We start from the raw sequence: 14,311 nt of genomic DNA, 5'->3' as shown, positions 1-14,311 counted from the left end.
AGAATTACTCGGCAGTTCAGCACTGAACAGAGTAAGGATCTGTCTCGTCATACTGTGTCACGATGATTAAGAGCATTTGGACTGAAAGCCCACTCTGCAGTGACCAAACCTCTCATTAGGAGAAAGAATCATAAGGCAAGACTCACCTTTAGTGAGGAACATGTTGTGTGGACACAGAAGTGTCCAAGGTTCATTTTAGTGATGAAAGCAAGTTTAATTTATTTAGGTCTGATAGGAAACATTACGTTCGTCGACAAACTGTGGAAAGACTGAACCTAAAGTGTGTTAAGAAGTCAGTGAAAGGCGGTGGAGGAAGGGTCATGGTTTGGGGAATGTTTTCTGCAGCAGGAGTTGGACCTGTCATACAGCTACATGGCAGAGTGAATGCAAGTGTGGATCAGAACCTTCCCCTACAACACGTGGTTCCTTACTTGTGTTCATCACTCAATCAGCCAGCAATTTTCATGCAGGACAATCTCCCCGGTCACACAGCAAACCGGGAAAAGCATTGAAACAATGAAATGGCCGCCCAGAGTCCTGAGCTAAACCCAATAGAAAAGCTCTGGAAAATCCTTGGTGACAAAGTTATGGCCAAGAAACCCACAACAGTCAGAGAACGGTGGAAGAGGCTGGAAGAAGAGTGGGCCAAAATCCCACCAGAGCAGTGGGAGAGAGTAGTGATGTTCTGTGGTCGCAGATGTGCTGAAGTCATTCACAGCGACGGCCGGTGCACGTCCTACTGATTGTGAGTGACTGTTGTTACCTTCAGAAAATATACTTAAAATCTCTCTCTGTGCTATAGTCATTGCTGTTCTCTAATTATCAGCAGCATCATCATCATATTTTAGGTAAAATAAATTATTTATGGTGTTAAACTCTGGATCTTTTGTAATCACTGTTCTGGTGGCATGGAGCACCCCTAACAAAAAAAAAACTGCGAATGTTGATTAATGTAGATTACATTATTTCATTAAAAAACAAGTGATCAGACCTTGTTCTCTAATTTTGATCTCTAGTGTATGTATAACTAAACGTGTGATTGCAATCATTTTTTGTGAGAAATGCTTTATTTTATGGAACAATTTAAACGGTGCCAACACTTTCGGCCATGACTGTATATAAGATAAGATATATAGACTATGAGAGAGTATTATTCCTTACTTGTTCTCCAAGTTTATATGTTATACTCTGCATCCCATCCTCTATTTCCGTCTGATTCAATGGTCGTATCCGCACAGCTACCTGTAAAAGAACAGCAAAGTACCGACATCATACTCCGCCACACATCAACCGCACTCCAGCAACGTAACACGAGCCTTGTTTCGCTTTACAGGAGCAAAAACATGACATGGTATTAGTCTGTTTACCTCACAGGTACCCCCGCTCCGGTTCGGATACACTTCTCCACAGTAGTATCCCAATGGAGCAACCTCAGGCTCCGCTCAGTGACCCCGGGTCAGTGCAGACAGCTCCTTTTCACTGAGATTACCTTTAGGAGGCTTGGCAACCTCCACACACACGCACACATATTCGGACTGTGTCCAGTTCACCACACCTCTCTCAGAGGCTCCTTCTAACTCAGTGTGTCAAATAAACAGACACTATTAAAACATATGAGACACACCCATGGGTGCGGTAGGTGGACAGCCAGACTCACCCATCTCTCCAACTATCCGTAAACCTGGCCGTGTAAATGCCTTAAAGGGAAGCTGTAACCTACTAATCTGTGGGGCAGGCCAATACGTTTCGGTCTGATCGGTGTTGCGGTTCTTGGTCTGGCGCCTCCTTTAGCCTTGCTGTTTTCGGTCTGGCACCTCCTTTAGCCTTGCTGTTTTCGGTCTGGCAACTCCTTTAGCCTTGCTGTTTTCGGTCCGGCGCCTCCTTTAGCCTTGCTGTTCTCGGTCCAGCGCCTCCTCTATTCTTGCTGTTCTCAGTTCCAGCGCCTCCTCTATCCTTGCTGTTCTCGGTCGGTGCCTCGTCAATCCTTGCTGTTCTCGGTCGGTGCCTCCTCTATTCTTGCTGTTCTCGGTCTGGCGCCTCCTTTATCCTGGCGGCTCTCGGTCTGGCGCCTCCTTTAGCTTTGCTGTTCTCGGTCCAGTGCCTCCTCTATTCTTGCTGTTCTCGGTCCGGTGCCTCCTTTATCCTGGCGATTCTCGGTCTGGCACCTCCTTTATCCTGGCGGTTCTTAGTCTGGCGCCTCCATTATTCTGGAGGTTCTCGGTCTGGCGCCTCTTTTATCCTGGCGGTTCTCGGTCTGGCGCCTCCTTTATCCTGGTGGTTCTCGGTCTGGCGCCTCCTTTATCCTGGTGGTTCTCGGTCTGGCGCCTCCTTTATCCTGGCGGTTCTCGGCCTGGCGCCTGCTTTATCCTGGCGGTTCTCAATCTGGCGCCTCCTTTCTTCTTGCGGTTCTCAATCTGGCGCCTCCTCTCTTCCGTCAATCACCATCCTCCACACAGTGCCCTCCACTGCAGTTCTGCACAAACGCACATTGCTCTGGCCTGCTGAAAGCAGATCAAAGTACTGTAATGCGCATGCGCGGGCGTTTTGACCTTTACCCACACCTGCGCATTACAGTACTTTGCTCTGCCTTCAGATCAGAGCAAAGTGTGCCTATGCAGGAATGCAATGGTGGCATCTGTATGATGTAGGACGCGTCATCCACACAAAGCAAAGAGAACGGTGATTGCAAAAATAGAGGCGGCACCAGACCCAAGAACAGTGACCCTCAATGGACCGGACTGTATCGGACCACCGCGCAGGTGACAGGTTCCCTTTAAAGGGAACCAACCAGCAGGATTTTACCATATAAAGGAAAGGCAGTTCCATACTGGCACTAGCATGGTGATTAAAATCACACTTCAGCTTTGAGATTGGATCTTTCGATTACAGATAAAAATGTTGATAAAAGGTTCAGGAATTGGTGCATTCTTTGGCTATGTGCACACACTGCGTCTTTTTGACGCTGCGTTTTTGGCCGCTAAAAACGCACAAAAACGCACCTGCGTCGAAAAAACGCGGCAAAAAACGCACGCGTTTTGCCGCGATTTGGTGCGGTTTTTTTGCTGCGTTGTGCTGCGTTTTTGCTCACTGCGTCTTTATGCGTTTTTTATCAGTGAACAAAAAAAAAAGGTCTGATGTCATTTCCTTCTTCAATGTGTTCTTCATTCTCCACTAGTGTATGCAGAAGAGCAGACAGCTGCAGAACTACAAGGCTCAGCATATTCCATCCAATAGTGTATGCAGGAGAGTAGACAGCAGCTGCAGAACTACAAGGCTCAGCATGCTCCATCCAGGACTATATGCTTGAGGGAGAGTCAGGGGGAGCAGACCTACAAGGCTCAGCATCCTCCTTCCAGGACTGTATGCAGGATTTCTTTGCCCCCCCAAAGAAAAAAAATGACGTGGGCTTCGCCATATTTTTGTATACTAGCCGGGTACAGCAGGCAGGTACGGGCTGCCCCCAACCCCCAGCTGCCTATTTGTACCCGGCTGGGAACCAAAAATATAGGGAAGCCCTTTTTTTTTAAATTATTTCATGAATTTCATGAAATAATTTAAAAAAAAAAAATGACGTGAGCTTCGCCCAATTTTTGAGTCCAGCCGGGTACAACTAGGCAGCTGGGGATTGGAATCCACAGTGCAGGGTGCCCATGCTTTCTGGGCACCCCCGCTGTGAATTGCAGTCCCGCAGCCACCCCAGAAAATGGCGCTTTCATAGAAGCGCCATCTTCTGGCGCTGTATCCAACTCTTCCAGCTGCCCTGAAGCCGGGTGGCTAGCTAGGCAATAATGGAGTTAGGGCTAGCTGTATATTATCAGCTAGCCCTAAGCCCGAAATTCATGGTGTCACGCCAATATTAGACATGGCCACCATGAATTTCTAGTAAAGATAAAAAAAAACACAACACAGAAAAATATTTTTATTAGAAATAAAACACAACACAATTAGTGACTCCATCTTTATTGAAATAAAGAACCCCCCCTCCGCAGTAATCCTGGGTCAGGGTCCCGCGCCGTCCAATCAGGATCCAATATCATCTGATCGGTTTGCTGGAAGGCAAAGCGATCAGATGATGTGTCAGGATCAAGTGCCTGAATCACATCACACAGCAGCTGATTGTATAAAAGCCGATTATACAATCAGCTGATGCATCGGTGCAAAAAAAAATAAAAAAAATAATACTCACTTATGTGCTGATTACCGGCAGCTCCTGCAGCGATGGGGCGGGAGTCTGATCCCGTCCGATCGCTGCAGCAGCTGCCGGTAATCAGGGATGAAGTCTCCTGACGCATCCGCTGATACCGGCCGGGCGCCCGCGTCACCGCGATACTTACGATCAGCTGATGCGTCAGGTGACTGCATCAGGTGATCCATCGCCAGGTCCTGCATCCATCGGAGCTTTCCCGGCCGTCTGCACACAGCCGGAGCGGGGGTGGCGATACCGTGAGAGGAGATGGGAGCGGGCATGGCACCGGGAGTCTGCAGACAGGTGAGTATAACTTTTTTTTTTTTTTTTCTACTGTTAACTTTTGTTTTCGCAGCCGCTTCCACCTCCTGCCTGTACATGGCGCCGCACGGCAGCATACATGCACAGGACGGGAGGTGGACGCAGCGGTGACGGTACCGGGAGGATTCACGCTTCTGTATATACTGACAGAAGGAATCCTCTTCCTGTACACGTCACTTTACTACCCACCTCCTGCGTTTATAGCTGCGTTTTTGGTCTTAGAAACGCACCAAAACGCACCAAAACGCAGCTATTTGCGTTTCTCATTGCGTCTTTCAACATCCCATTGCACTCAATGGATGAAAAGCGCAGTGAAAAACGCGGGAATAATTGACATGCTGCGTTTTTGTGGCACCACAAAAACGCAGCTGAAAAAAAACAGATGTGTGTGGACAGCAAAAATGAAAACTTTTGCTGGGGAAGCAAAGTCATGCAGTTTTGAGGCCAAAAACGCACCCGAAAAACGCGCAAAAACGCCTCGAAAAACGCACTGTGTGCACATAGCCTTTGACTGACGTGTGCAGTGCTGTGGTCCTTTGTGTAAATTCCTCCCCTGGCATCCTGCTGCTTTGTCCCTTTTCTTTAACTTTTGTGCTGTGCCGCCATTACCGGCGCATGCACATTGGTGCAGTAATGATATCTTCATTAAAATGGCACAGGAGTCAGCGCATGTGCGTACCCGATCTCCGGTGGCATTTTATTGAAGGCACTGTGGAGAAGACTATGAGCAGCATAGGTGCATGCGTAGATTTACATTTTTTTTCCATCTGCGCATGCGCCGATGCCGTCCATAGTCTTCTCCACAGCTTCTTCAATAAATTGGAGTCGGAGATCGCGGTATGCGCATGCGCAGACTCTTGTGCCATTTTAATGAAGACATCATTACTGCACCAATGCACATGCGCTGGCAATGGTGGTGCAGCGCGAAACAAAGGGGCAAGGCAGGAAAATGTTGGAGGAATTTAAACAGAGGACCCAACCCACAAAGGCCCGCACCGCTGCTCACGTCAATCAACCAATGCACTAGTTTCTGGACCTTTATCAACACTTTTTTCTGCAATCCAAGGTCCAATCTGCAATCTGAAGGTATGATTTTAATCACCATGCTAGGGCCAGTATGGGCAAAACCTCTTGGGTGGTTCCCTTTAACAAGATTCGTGGCACTACAGGTACCACAGTAGACATTCCAGGTTTACATCCAAGAAGACAACCACCTCCATGATACATACCGGACACTCACAATGTAGCCGGTCACCATCTTACACTCTGTAGATGTATCTGGGGGCTCTTGCAGGTGGAGATAGTGACTACAGGAGTAAGGATTTTTTCTAGATTTCCCATCAGCCATCATATTACAGAACGCTACATTTGCCTGACATGGCTGATAACAAAAAACAACAGCTTGCATATATAGTGCAGTTCCTGTGAGCAGGTACTTACTGTGATCGGACGATACTGACAGTCATCTTTTGCATTCTTCATAGTCCCAAATTGTATTGCAAGAGGCGCAATAATAATGTGTGATAGGAGCTGCTGTATCCAGCTGCCGTATCCAGCTGCCTCTGCTACACTGAACGGTCCTGCTGAGACGCAGAGAGAAGCATACGGCCCCATGGCAGCATTACATCAGCACTGGGTCCTTTGTGCCTGGGGACACTGGGAATATGACACAGGCGCATGACAGCAGTGGGGTTATATAGCAGTTACGTTATATTAATATCCGGTGCGTCCATTAAAGCATTTTTTAGGGTTTCCTGTTCCTCTATACAGCAGGACTAATGGGGTACCACTAACACCAGGATTTGATATACCATCGCTCAGCACCAGAGAGGCCGACAAGATGCAGCCGCCCGCCTGCCACCAGCAGTTTGTAGAGCAACTGCCACTGCAGATGGAAAAATGCAGCCAGACGTTGACCCCCTTCAGCCTCCTGCCACATTAAAGCCCAAAATTCTGTATTATATATATATATATATATATATCCTAGTAGAGGTTGATTTTTTTTTCTCTTAATACAGTTAAAAAAAAAAAAAAGTTAAAATTATATACAAAACTCCACCTCCTAGCAGCCACCACTAGATGGCGCTCCTGAGCGTTTACCGTATAAGCAGCAATGCTCCCCCTATTGGTGGCCAAAATATAACATGCAGCTGAAGTGCATCATGATAGTATGGAGCATAGCCCACGTCACACAGCACCAGGGAGTAACTGCTGTTATCAGAGCCACAGTGTAATTGCTTAGATGCTGCGGTCAGGAGTGACTGCAGCGTTTAAAGGGTTAGGAGGGGGAGATCGCAGTCATACCAAACGTCTGCCCTCACAGCATGATCACAAAGTGCTGATGGTCCCATCTTCCATGTTGGATCTCCCATGAAGCGCTGTCTGTGGAGGCCATCACATTTACCGGTATCCTTCAACACTGTAGTATTGCGGTAACATAAAAAAAAAAGGGGGGAGCCAGCACTGCTTGAGAATGGCATGCAAATAATTAAAAGTGAAAATTCACAGATTTATTACAACTGTACTAAATGCAAAATGATATTTTTAGCAAATAATTGATTCATGTTTTGAGCCGCCCCTGCCACGTCACAGCAGGTACATGAGCCGCCCCTGCCACGTCACGGCAGGTACATGAGCCGCCCCTGCCACGTCACGGCAGGTACAGGTTTCTTTAATATGGGTCTGCTTTTAATGAATTTAGGAGGCCGCATGGTGTACCGCCCCGCGGGCTCGGCTGCGACCGCCGAGCCGCTCGGATCCGTGCTCGTACTGCGGGTGGTGGCTTGAGCTTCTCACGGACCCGGGGGTCACGTCGCTCTGCAAGGGAGTTGGCGCTACACGCGGGGATTTGGGTGTTTGATTTGGAATGACAGTTCGTGACGCCACCCACGGGTTGTGGTGATTGTGGACACCACCGCTGCGGTGAAGGTGCGGGGATCCCAGGAGCGGTGTAATGGCGCATCTAGGTATTGACCCCTCCGTGGGTAGGGGGTGTTGGTCCCGGGGCCCGGTAGGTGAGGGCCGGGGTGCAGGGTGAAGTGTTGCGATGCGGAGCGGTGCCTGATGGCACTGGCGTACTCACTCTGACACAAGACACTGGAGTCTGGTAAACCAAACGGAGTGATGAACGGGGCCCGCAGCCGGCTGCAGCTTTTCCCAGATTAGGTTGGTAATGTCCACCTTTCACCTGCACCTCTATGTAAATGTTCTGACTCCTATGCCTAGACACCGGTAGTCCGCTCCCCGACTGGTATTTGCCGAGGAGCCCGTTTGCCCACAGACGCTGGCCCTTTGAGTCTCTATGCCTTGGCGGTGGCGTTACCCGGTATGGTTGGGCTGTTGTCTTCTAACGGGTCTTGTGTGGGGTAGGTCCTTAAGTCCAGTCCGCAATCAGTTGATTCGACTCGGCCCTGTCGGTTCAGGGCTTTGTACTGGGTCTGAGTACCCCGCCTGGTGCTCCGGTATCCAGTTGGCTTTCCGGTTCGGTTCCGGCAGGCCACTACCCTGTCCCGGTCCCTTACGGTTCCACCGGTCGTATTCCCGGTCTCCTGCAGGCGGCCACCACAGTCTGCCTCCCTGCCAATGGCGACTGGGCTCCAACCCAGCCACCTAAGTACTCTTTGGCAGCATGAGCACAGGTCTGCTTCTGGACTCAACCTCCCTCCTTCACTGTCGAAACTACTCTGTACTTCAACTTGAACTAAACTACTTAGGTTCCCGCCTCCAGGCCTGTGAACTCCTCAGTGGGCGGAGTCAACCACCTGGCTCCGCCCCCCTGGTGTGGACATCAAACCTGGAGGGTGGTGACAAGGGTTTTGGTTTGGCTGGTGTTACCTAACTGGAAAGGAGGGTGTGGTGTGGTACACATGATGGCACTGATGGGTCAACGCCTGTATAAATCAGACTTTACTCGTTCGGAGAACAAATGATGGCAGTGATGGGTCAACGCCTGTATAAATTAATATCAGACTTTACTCGTTCGGAGTACAGATGATGGCAGTGATGGGTCAGCACCTGTATAAATTAATATCAGACTTTACTCGTTCGGAGTACAGATGATGGCAGTGATGGGTCAGCACCTGTATAAATTAATATCAGACTTTACTCGTTCGGAGAACAAATGATGGCAGTGATGGGTCAACGCCTGTATAAATTAATATCAGACTTTACTCGTTCGGAGTACAGATGATGGCAGTGATGGGTCAACGCCTGTATAAATTAATATCAGACTTTACTCGTTCGGAGTACAGATGATGGCAGTGATGGGTCAGCGCCTGTATAAATTAATATCAGACTTTACTCGTTCGGAGTACAGATGATGGCAGTGATGGGTCAGCGCCTGTATAAATTAATATCAGACTTTACTCGTTCGAAGTACAGATGATGGCAGTGATGGGTCAGCACCTTTATAAATTAATATCAGATTTTACTCGTTCGGAGTACAGTTGATGGCAGTGATGGGTCAACGCCTGTCTCCTCATCTGTTCTGATAAGTACATCACTCAATCTCCTGCAGCAGCTTATCCCCAGAATTAGGCGGGCTTCACATCAGGAATATTCTGCTGCAATGCCGGATCCGGCACAAATGCGGTTCACTTCAATGCATTACCTATGGACTCGCGGCAAGTTCCGATCACATGCGGTTGCGTGCGTCACACACAACCGCATGTGACCGGAACTTGCCGCGAGTCCATAGGACATGCATTGAAGTGAAACATTTGTGCCGGATCCGGCATTGTGGCAGAATCGTGGCAGAATATTGCTGATGTTAAGCCCGCCTTAGTGAGACGCAGGTGCTGAGCTGACACATCACTGCCATCATCAGTACTCCAAAGGAGTACATTTTGATATCTATGCAGCTGGAGGCCACTAGACTGGGGAAAAGCAGCGGTTTGGAAGCCAAAGCTATGCAATATTTTTGGAGGTGTAAAGACAATTCCCTTAATAAAGCGATTTGCAAGATTCATACATTCCATACAGGACATAAGAAAAAAAAAAACAAAAAACAAAAACAGTAGTAATTTGATCTCACCATAAACCATTTTCAGATACTGACCTGTACAACTAGTTTCCCCATCAATTTTATACCAGCGAGTGAATGTTGTAGAAACAAAAGCCAACAAAAAGTTACTCCCCTCACCCACCCCCCCACCCACCCTTAGAAATTGGAAAGGTACATTAAGGCCCCAATTAAAGAAATTTGGAGTAATAGGAATAATATTATAGTTTGAAAAGTCTCAATAATCTTTGCGTAATGTGAGGCTACACAAGGGTGTCGCAACTTTTGGCATTTTGAAGCATTTCAGAAATGGCAAAATGGGCAGAGCTGGGGTGTGGTGAAGCACTCATCTAATTAATGACAAGCTGTAGTGTTCCTTACATTAGAAATCCTACTCCGGTCTCTTGACTAGAATAGGACTTATGGTGGGGCGCACGTCATTGATTGCTTCAGCGGTGTGCATCTTGTAATGAGTCAAAACACTTATGACTCCAGCACTTTCTCTGATCAAGATTAGTGTGAATCGAGGCATACAGCGCCTTGGAAAAGTATTCCCACCCTCGGCTTTTTACCTATTTTGTTACATTACAACCTGTGTTTAAAAAAAATTTTAAAATCAGATATCTGATGCATCAGCACTAAAATGTCTGTGTTGGAGACGTGAAATGAGTAAAATATATGCACAATTTAAAATTATAGGATAAAGAAGGGAATTTTGTTTACTTACCGTAAATTCCTTTTCTTCTAGCTCCTATTGGGAGACCCAGACAATTGGGTGTATAGCTTCTGCCTCCGGAGGCCACACAAAGTATTACACTTTAAAAAGTGTAACCCCTCCCCTCTGCCTATACACCCTCCCGTGCATCACGGGCTCCTCAGTTTTGGTGCCAAAGCAGGAAGGAGGAAACTTATAAATTGGTCTAGGGTAAATTCAATCCGAAGGATGTTCGGAGAACTGAAACCATGAACCAAAAGAACAATTCAACATGAACAACATGTGTACACAAAAGAACAAACAGCCCGAAGGGAACAGGGGCGGGTGCTGGGTCTCCCAATAGGAGCTAGAAGAAAAGGAATTTACGGTAAGTAAACAAAATTCCCTTCTTCTTTGTCGCTCCATTGGGAGACCCAGACAATTGGGACGTCCAAAAGCAATCCCTGGGTGGGTAAAAGAATACCTCGATAAAAAGAGCCGAAAACGGCCCCCTCTTACAGGTGGGCAACCGCCGCCTGAAGGACTCGCCTACCTAGACTGGCGTCTGCCGAAGCATAGGTATGCACCTGATAGTGTTTCGTGAAAGTGTGCAGACTAGACCAGGTAGCCGCCTGACACACCTGCTGAGCCGTAGCCTGGTGCCGCAATGCCCAGGACGCGCCTACGGCTCTGGTAGAATGGGCTTTCAGCCCTGAAGGAATCGGAAGCCCAGAGGAACGGTAGGCTTCAAGAATCGGTTCCTTGATCCACCGAGCCAAGGTTGACTTGGAAGCCAGCGACCCCTTACGCCGGCCAGCGACAAGGACAAAGAGCGCATCCGAACGGCGCAGGGGCGCCGTGCGAGAAATGTAGAGCCGGAGTGCTCTCACCAGATGTAACAAGTGCAAATCCTTTTCACATTGGTGAACTGGATGAGGGCAAAAAGAAGGTAAGGAGATATCCTGATTGAGATGAAAAGGGGATACCACCTTAGGGAGAAATTCCGGGACCGGACGCAGAACCACCTTATCCGGGTGAAACACCAGGAAGGGGGCTTTGCATGACAGCGCTGCTAGCTCAGACACTCTCCGAAGTGATGTGACTGCCACTAGGAAGGCCACCTTCTGCGAAAGGCGTGATAGAGATAACCCTGAGGACGCTAGGAGCCAGGACTCAATGGCCACACAGTCAGGTTGAGGGCCGCAGAATTCAGATGGAAAAATGGCCCTTGAGACAGCAGGTCTGGTCGGTCTGGGAGTGCCCACGGTTGACCCACCGTGAGGTGTACCACTCTGGGCAGCAGTGCCAGAGGAGGAAATACATAAGGCAGTCGAAACTGTGACCAATCCTCAACTAAGGCGACCGCCGCCAGAGCTCTGTGATCTTGAGACCGTGCCATGAATGCCGGGACTTTGTTGTTGTGCCGAGACGCCATGAGGTCGACGTCCGGCGTTCCCCAGCGGCAACAGATCTCTTGAAACACGTCCGGGTGAAGAGACCATTCCCCTGCGTCCATGCCCTGGCGACTGAGAAAGTCTGCTTCCCAGTTTTCTACGCCCGGGATGTGAACTGCGGAGATGGTGGAGGCTGTGGCTTCTGCCCACAGCAGAATCCGCCGAACTTCTTGGAAGGCCTGACGACTGCGTGTGCCGCCCTGGTGGTTGATGTACGCGACCGCCGTGGCGTTGTCCGACTGTATTCGGATCTGCCTGCCCTCCAGCCACCGCTGGAACGCCTTTAGGGCTAGATACACTGCCCTTATCTCCAGCACATTGATCTGAAGGGAGGACTCTGTCGGAGTCCAGGTTCCCTGAGCCCTGTGGTGGAGGAAGACCGCTCCCCACCCTGACAGACTCGCGTCCGTCGTGACCACAGCCCAGGATGGGGGCAGGAAGGATTTTCCCTTCGACAAAGACGTGGGAAGAAGCCACCACTGAAGAGAGGTTTTGGCTGCCAGTGAAAGAGAGACGTTCCTGTCTAGGGACGTCGACCTCCTGTCCCATTTGCGGAGAATGTCCCATTGAAGTGGACGCAGATGAAACTGCGCAAAGGGAACTGCCTCCATTGCTGCCACCATCTTCCTTAGGAAGTGCATGAGGCGCCTCAAGGGGTGTGACTGGGCCCGAAGGAGAGAGTGCACCCCTGTCTGCAGCGAACGCTGTTTGTCCAGCGGAAGCTTCACTATCGCTGAGAGAGTATGAAACTCCATCCCGCGGTAAGTCAGTGATTGGGTCGGTGTCAATTTTGACTTTGGGAAATTGATGATCCACCCGAACCTCTGGAGAGTCTCCAGAGCAATGGTCAGGCTGTGTTGACATGCCACCCGGGAGGGTGCCTTGACTAGAAGATCGTCTAAGTAAGGGATCACCGAGTGGCCCTGAGAGTGTAGGACCACCACCACAGCTGCCATGACCTTGGTGAAGACCCGTGGGGCTGTCGCCAGGCCGAAAGGCAGTGCCACGAACTGAAGGTGTTCGTCCCCGATGGCGAAACGCAGGAAGCGTTGATGCTCTGGTGCAATCGGCACATGGAGATAAGCATCCCTGATGTCGATTGATACTAGAAAGTCTGCTTGGGACATCGAGGCGATGACAGAGCGGAGAGATTCCATCCTGAACCGTCTGGTTCTCACGTGTCTGTTGAGCAGTTTGAGGTCCAGAACGGGACGGAATGATCCGTCCTTTTTTGGCACCACGAACAAGTTGGAGTAAAAACCGCGACCACGTTCTTGAAGGGGAACGGGGATCACAACTCCTTCTGCCCTCAGAGTGTTTACCGCCTGAAAAAGTGCATCGGCTCGCTCGGGGGGCGGAGATGTCCTGAAGAAACGAGTCGGAGGACGAGAACTGAGCTCTATCCTGTAACCGTGAGACAGAATGTCTCTCACCCATCGGTCTTGGACATGTGGCCACCAGGCGTCGCAAAAGCGGGAGAGCCTGCCACCGACCGAGGATGCGGTTTGGGGAGGCCGAAAGTCATGAGGAGGCCGCCTTGGGGGCGGCTCCTCCGGCGGTCTTTTTAGGACGTGACTTAGACCGCCATGCAGAAGAGTTCCTCTGGCCCTTCTCTGACCTGTTGGACGTGGAGGAACGGGACCTGGCTGAGGGCCGAAAGGACCGAAACCTGGGTTGTATCTTTCGCTGCTGAGGTCTGTTTGGTTTGGACTGGGGTAAGGACGAGTCCTTTCCCTTGGATTGTTTAATAATTTCATCCAATTGCTCGCCAAACAAACGGTCGCCAGAAAATGGCAAACCGGTTAAGAACTTCTTGGAAGCAGAGTCTGCCTTCCATTCGCGTAGCCACATGGCCCTGCGGACTGCTACCGAATTGGCGGATGCTACCGCTGTACGGCTCGCAGAGTCCAGGACGGCGTTCATGGCGTAGGACGAAAAAGCCGACGCCTGAGAAGTCAAAGACACAACCTGCGGAGCAGAGGTACGTGTGACCGCATTAATCTCAGACAGACAAGCTGAGATAGCTTGGAGTGCCCACACGGCTGCGAATGCCGGAGCAAAAGACGCGCCTATGGCTTCATAGATGGATTTCATCAGGAGCTCTATTTGCCTGTCAGTGGCATCCTTGAGCGATGAGCCATCTGCCACTGATACTACGGATCTAGCCGCCAGTCTAGAGACTGGAGGATCCACCTTGGGACACTGAGCCCAACCCTTAACTACGTCAGGGGGGAAGGGGTAACGTGTGTCATTAAGGTGCTTAGTAAAGCGCTTGTCCGGAAATGCTCGGTGCTTCTGGACAGCATCTCTGAAGTTAGAGTGATCGAAAAACGCACTCCGTGTACGTTTGGGAAACCTAAATTGGTGTTTCTCCTGCTGTGAAGCTGACTCCTCAACAGGTGGAGTTGGGGGAGAAAGATCTAGCACCTGGTTGATGGACGCTATAAGGTCATTTACTATGGCGTCCCCTTCAGGTGTATCAAGATTGAGAGCAACGTCAGGGTCAGAGCCCTGAGCTGCGACCTCCGCTTCATCCTCCAGAGAGTCCTCATGCTGAGACCCTGAGCAGCGTGATAAAGGAGAGGAAGGTTCCCAGCGAGCCCGCTTAGCCGGTCTGGGACTGCGGTCCGTGTCGGAGTCCTCCCCGTGGGACCTAG

At 49.8% G+C, this 14,311-nt stretch overlaps 1 protein-coding gene across 1 annotated transcript in view; it reads right to left on the bottom strand.

The window, feature by feature from the left end:
* Positions 1–6,314, bottom strand: part of LOC142246178 (kinesin-like protein KIF19) — a 76,151-nt gene extending 69,837 nt beyond the window's left edge. The window contains exons 1-2 of the mRNA XM_075319205.1: positions 5,948–6,314; positions 1,162–1,242 (exon numbers count right to left, since the gene is read on the bottom strand). Of these exons, the coding sequence (XP_075175320.1) occupies positions 1,162–1,242; positions 5,948–6,121 (255 nt within the window). The 5' untranslated portion in view covers positions 6,122–6,314. The remainder of the gene's footprint in view (positions 1–1,161; positions 1,243–5,947) is intronic.
* Positions 6,315–14,311: the final 7,997 nt, after the last annotated feature.

Source organism: Anomaloglossus baeobatrachus, chromosome 7 (genome assembly GCF_048569485.1).
Source record: "Anomaloglossus baeobatrachus isolate aAnoBae1 chromosome 7, aAnoBae1.hap1, whole genome shotgun sequence".
NCBI lineage: Eukaryota > Metazoa > Chordata > Amphibia > Anura > Aromobatidae > Anomaloglossus > Anomaloglossus baeobatrachus.
The sequence above is the reverse complement of the archived record's forward strand: the minus strand, read 5'-3'. Positions and strand labels throughout refer to the sequence as shown.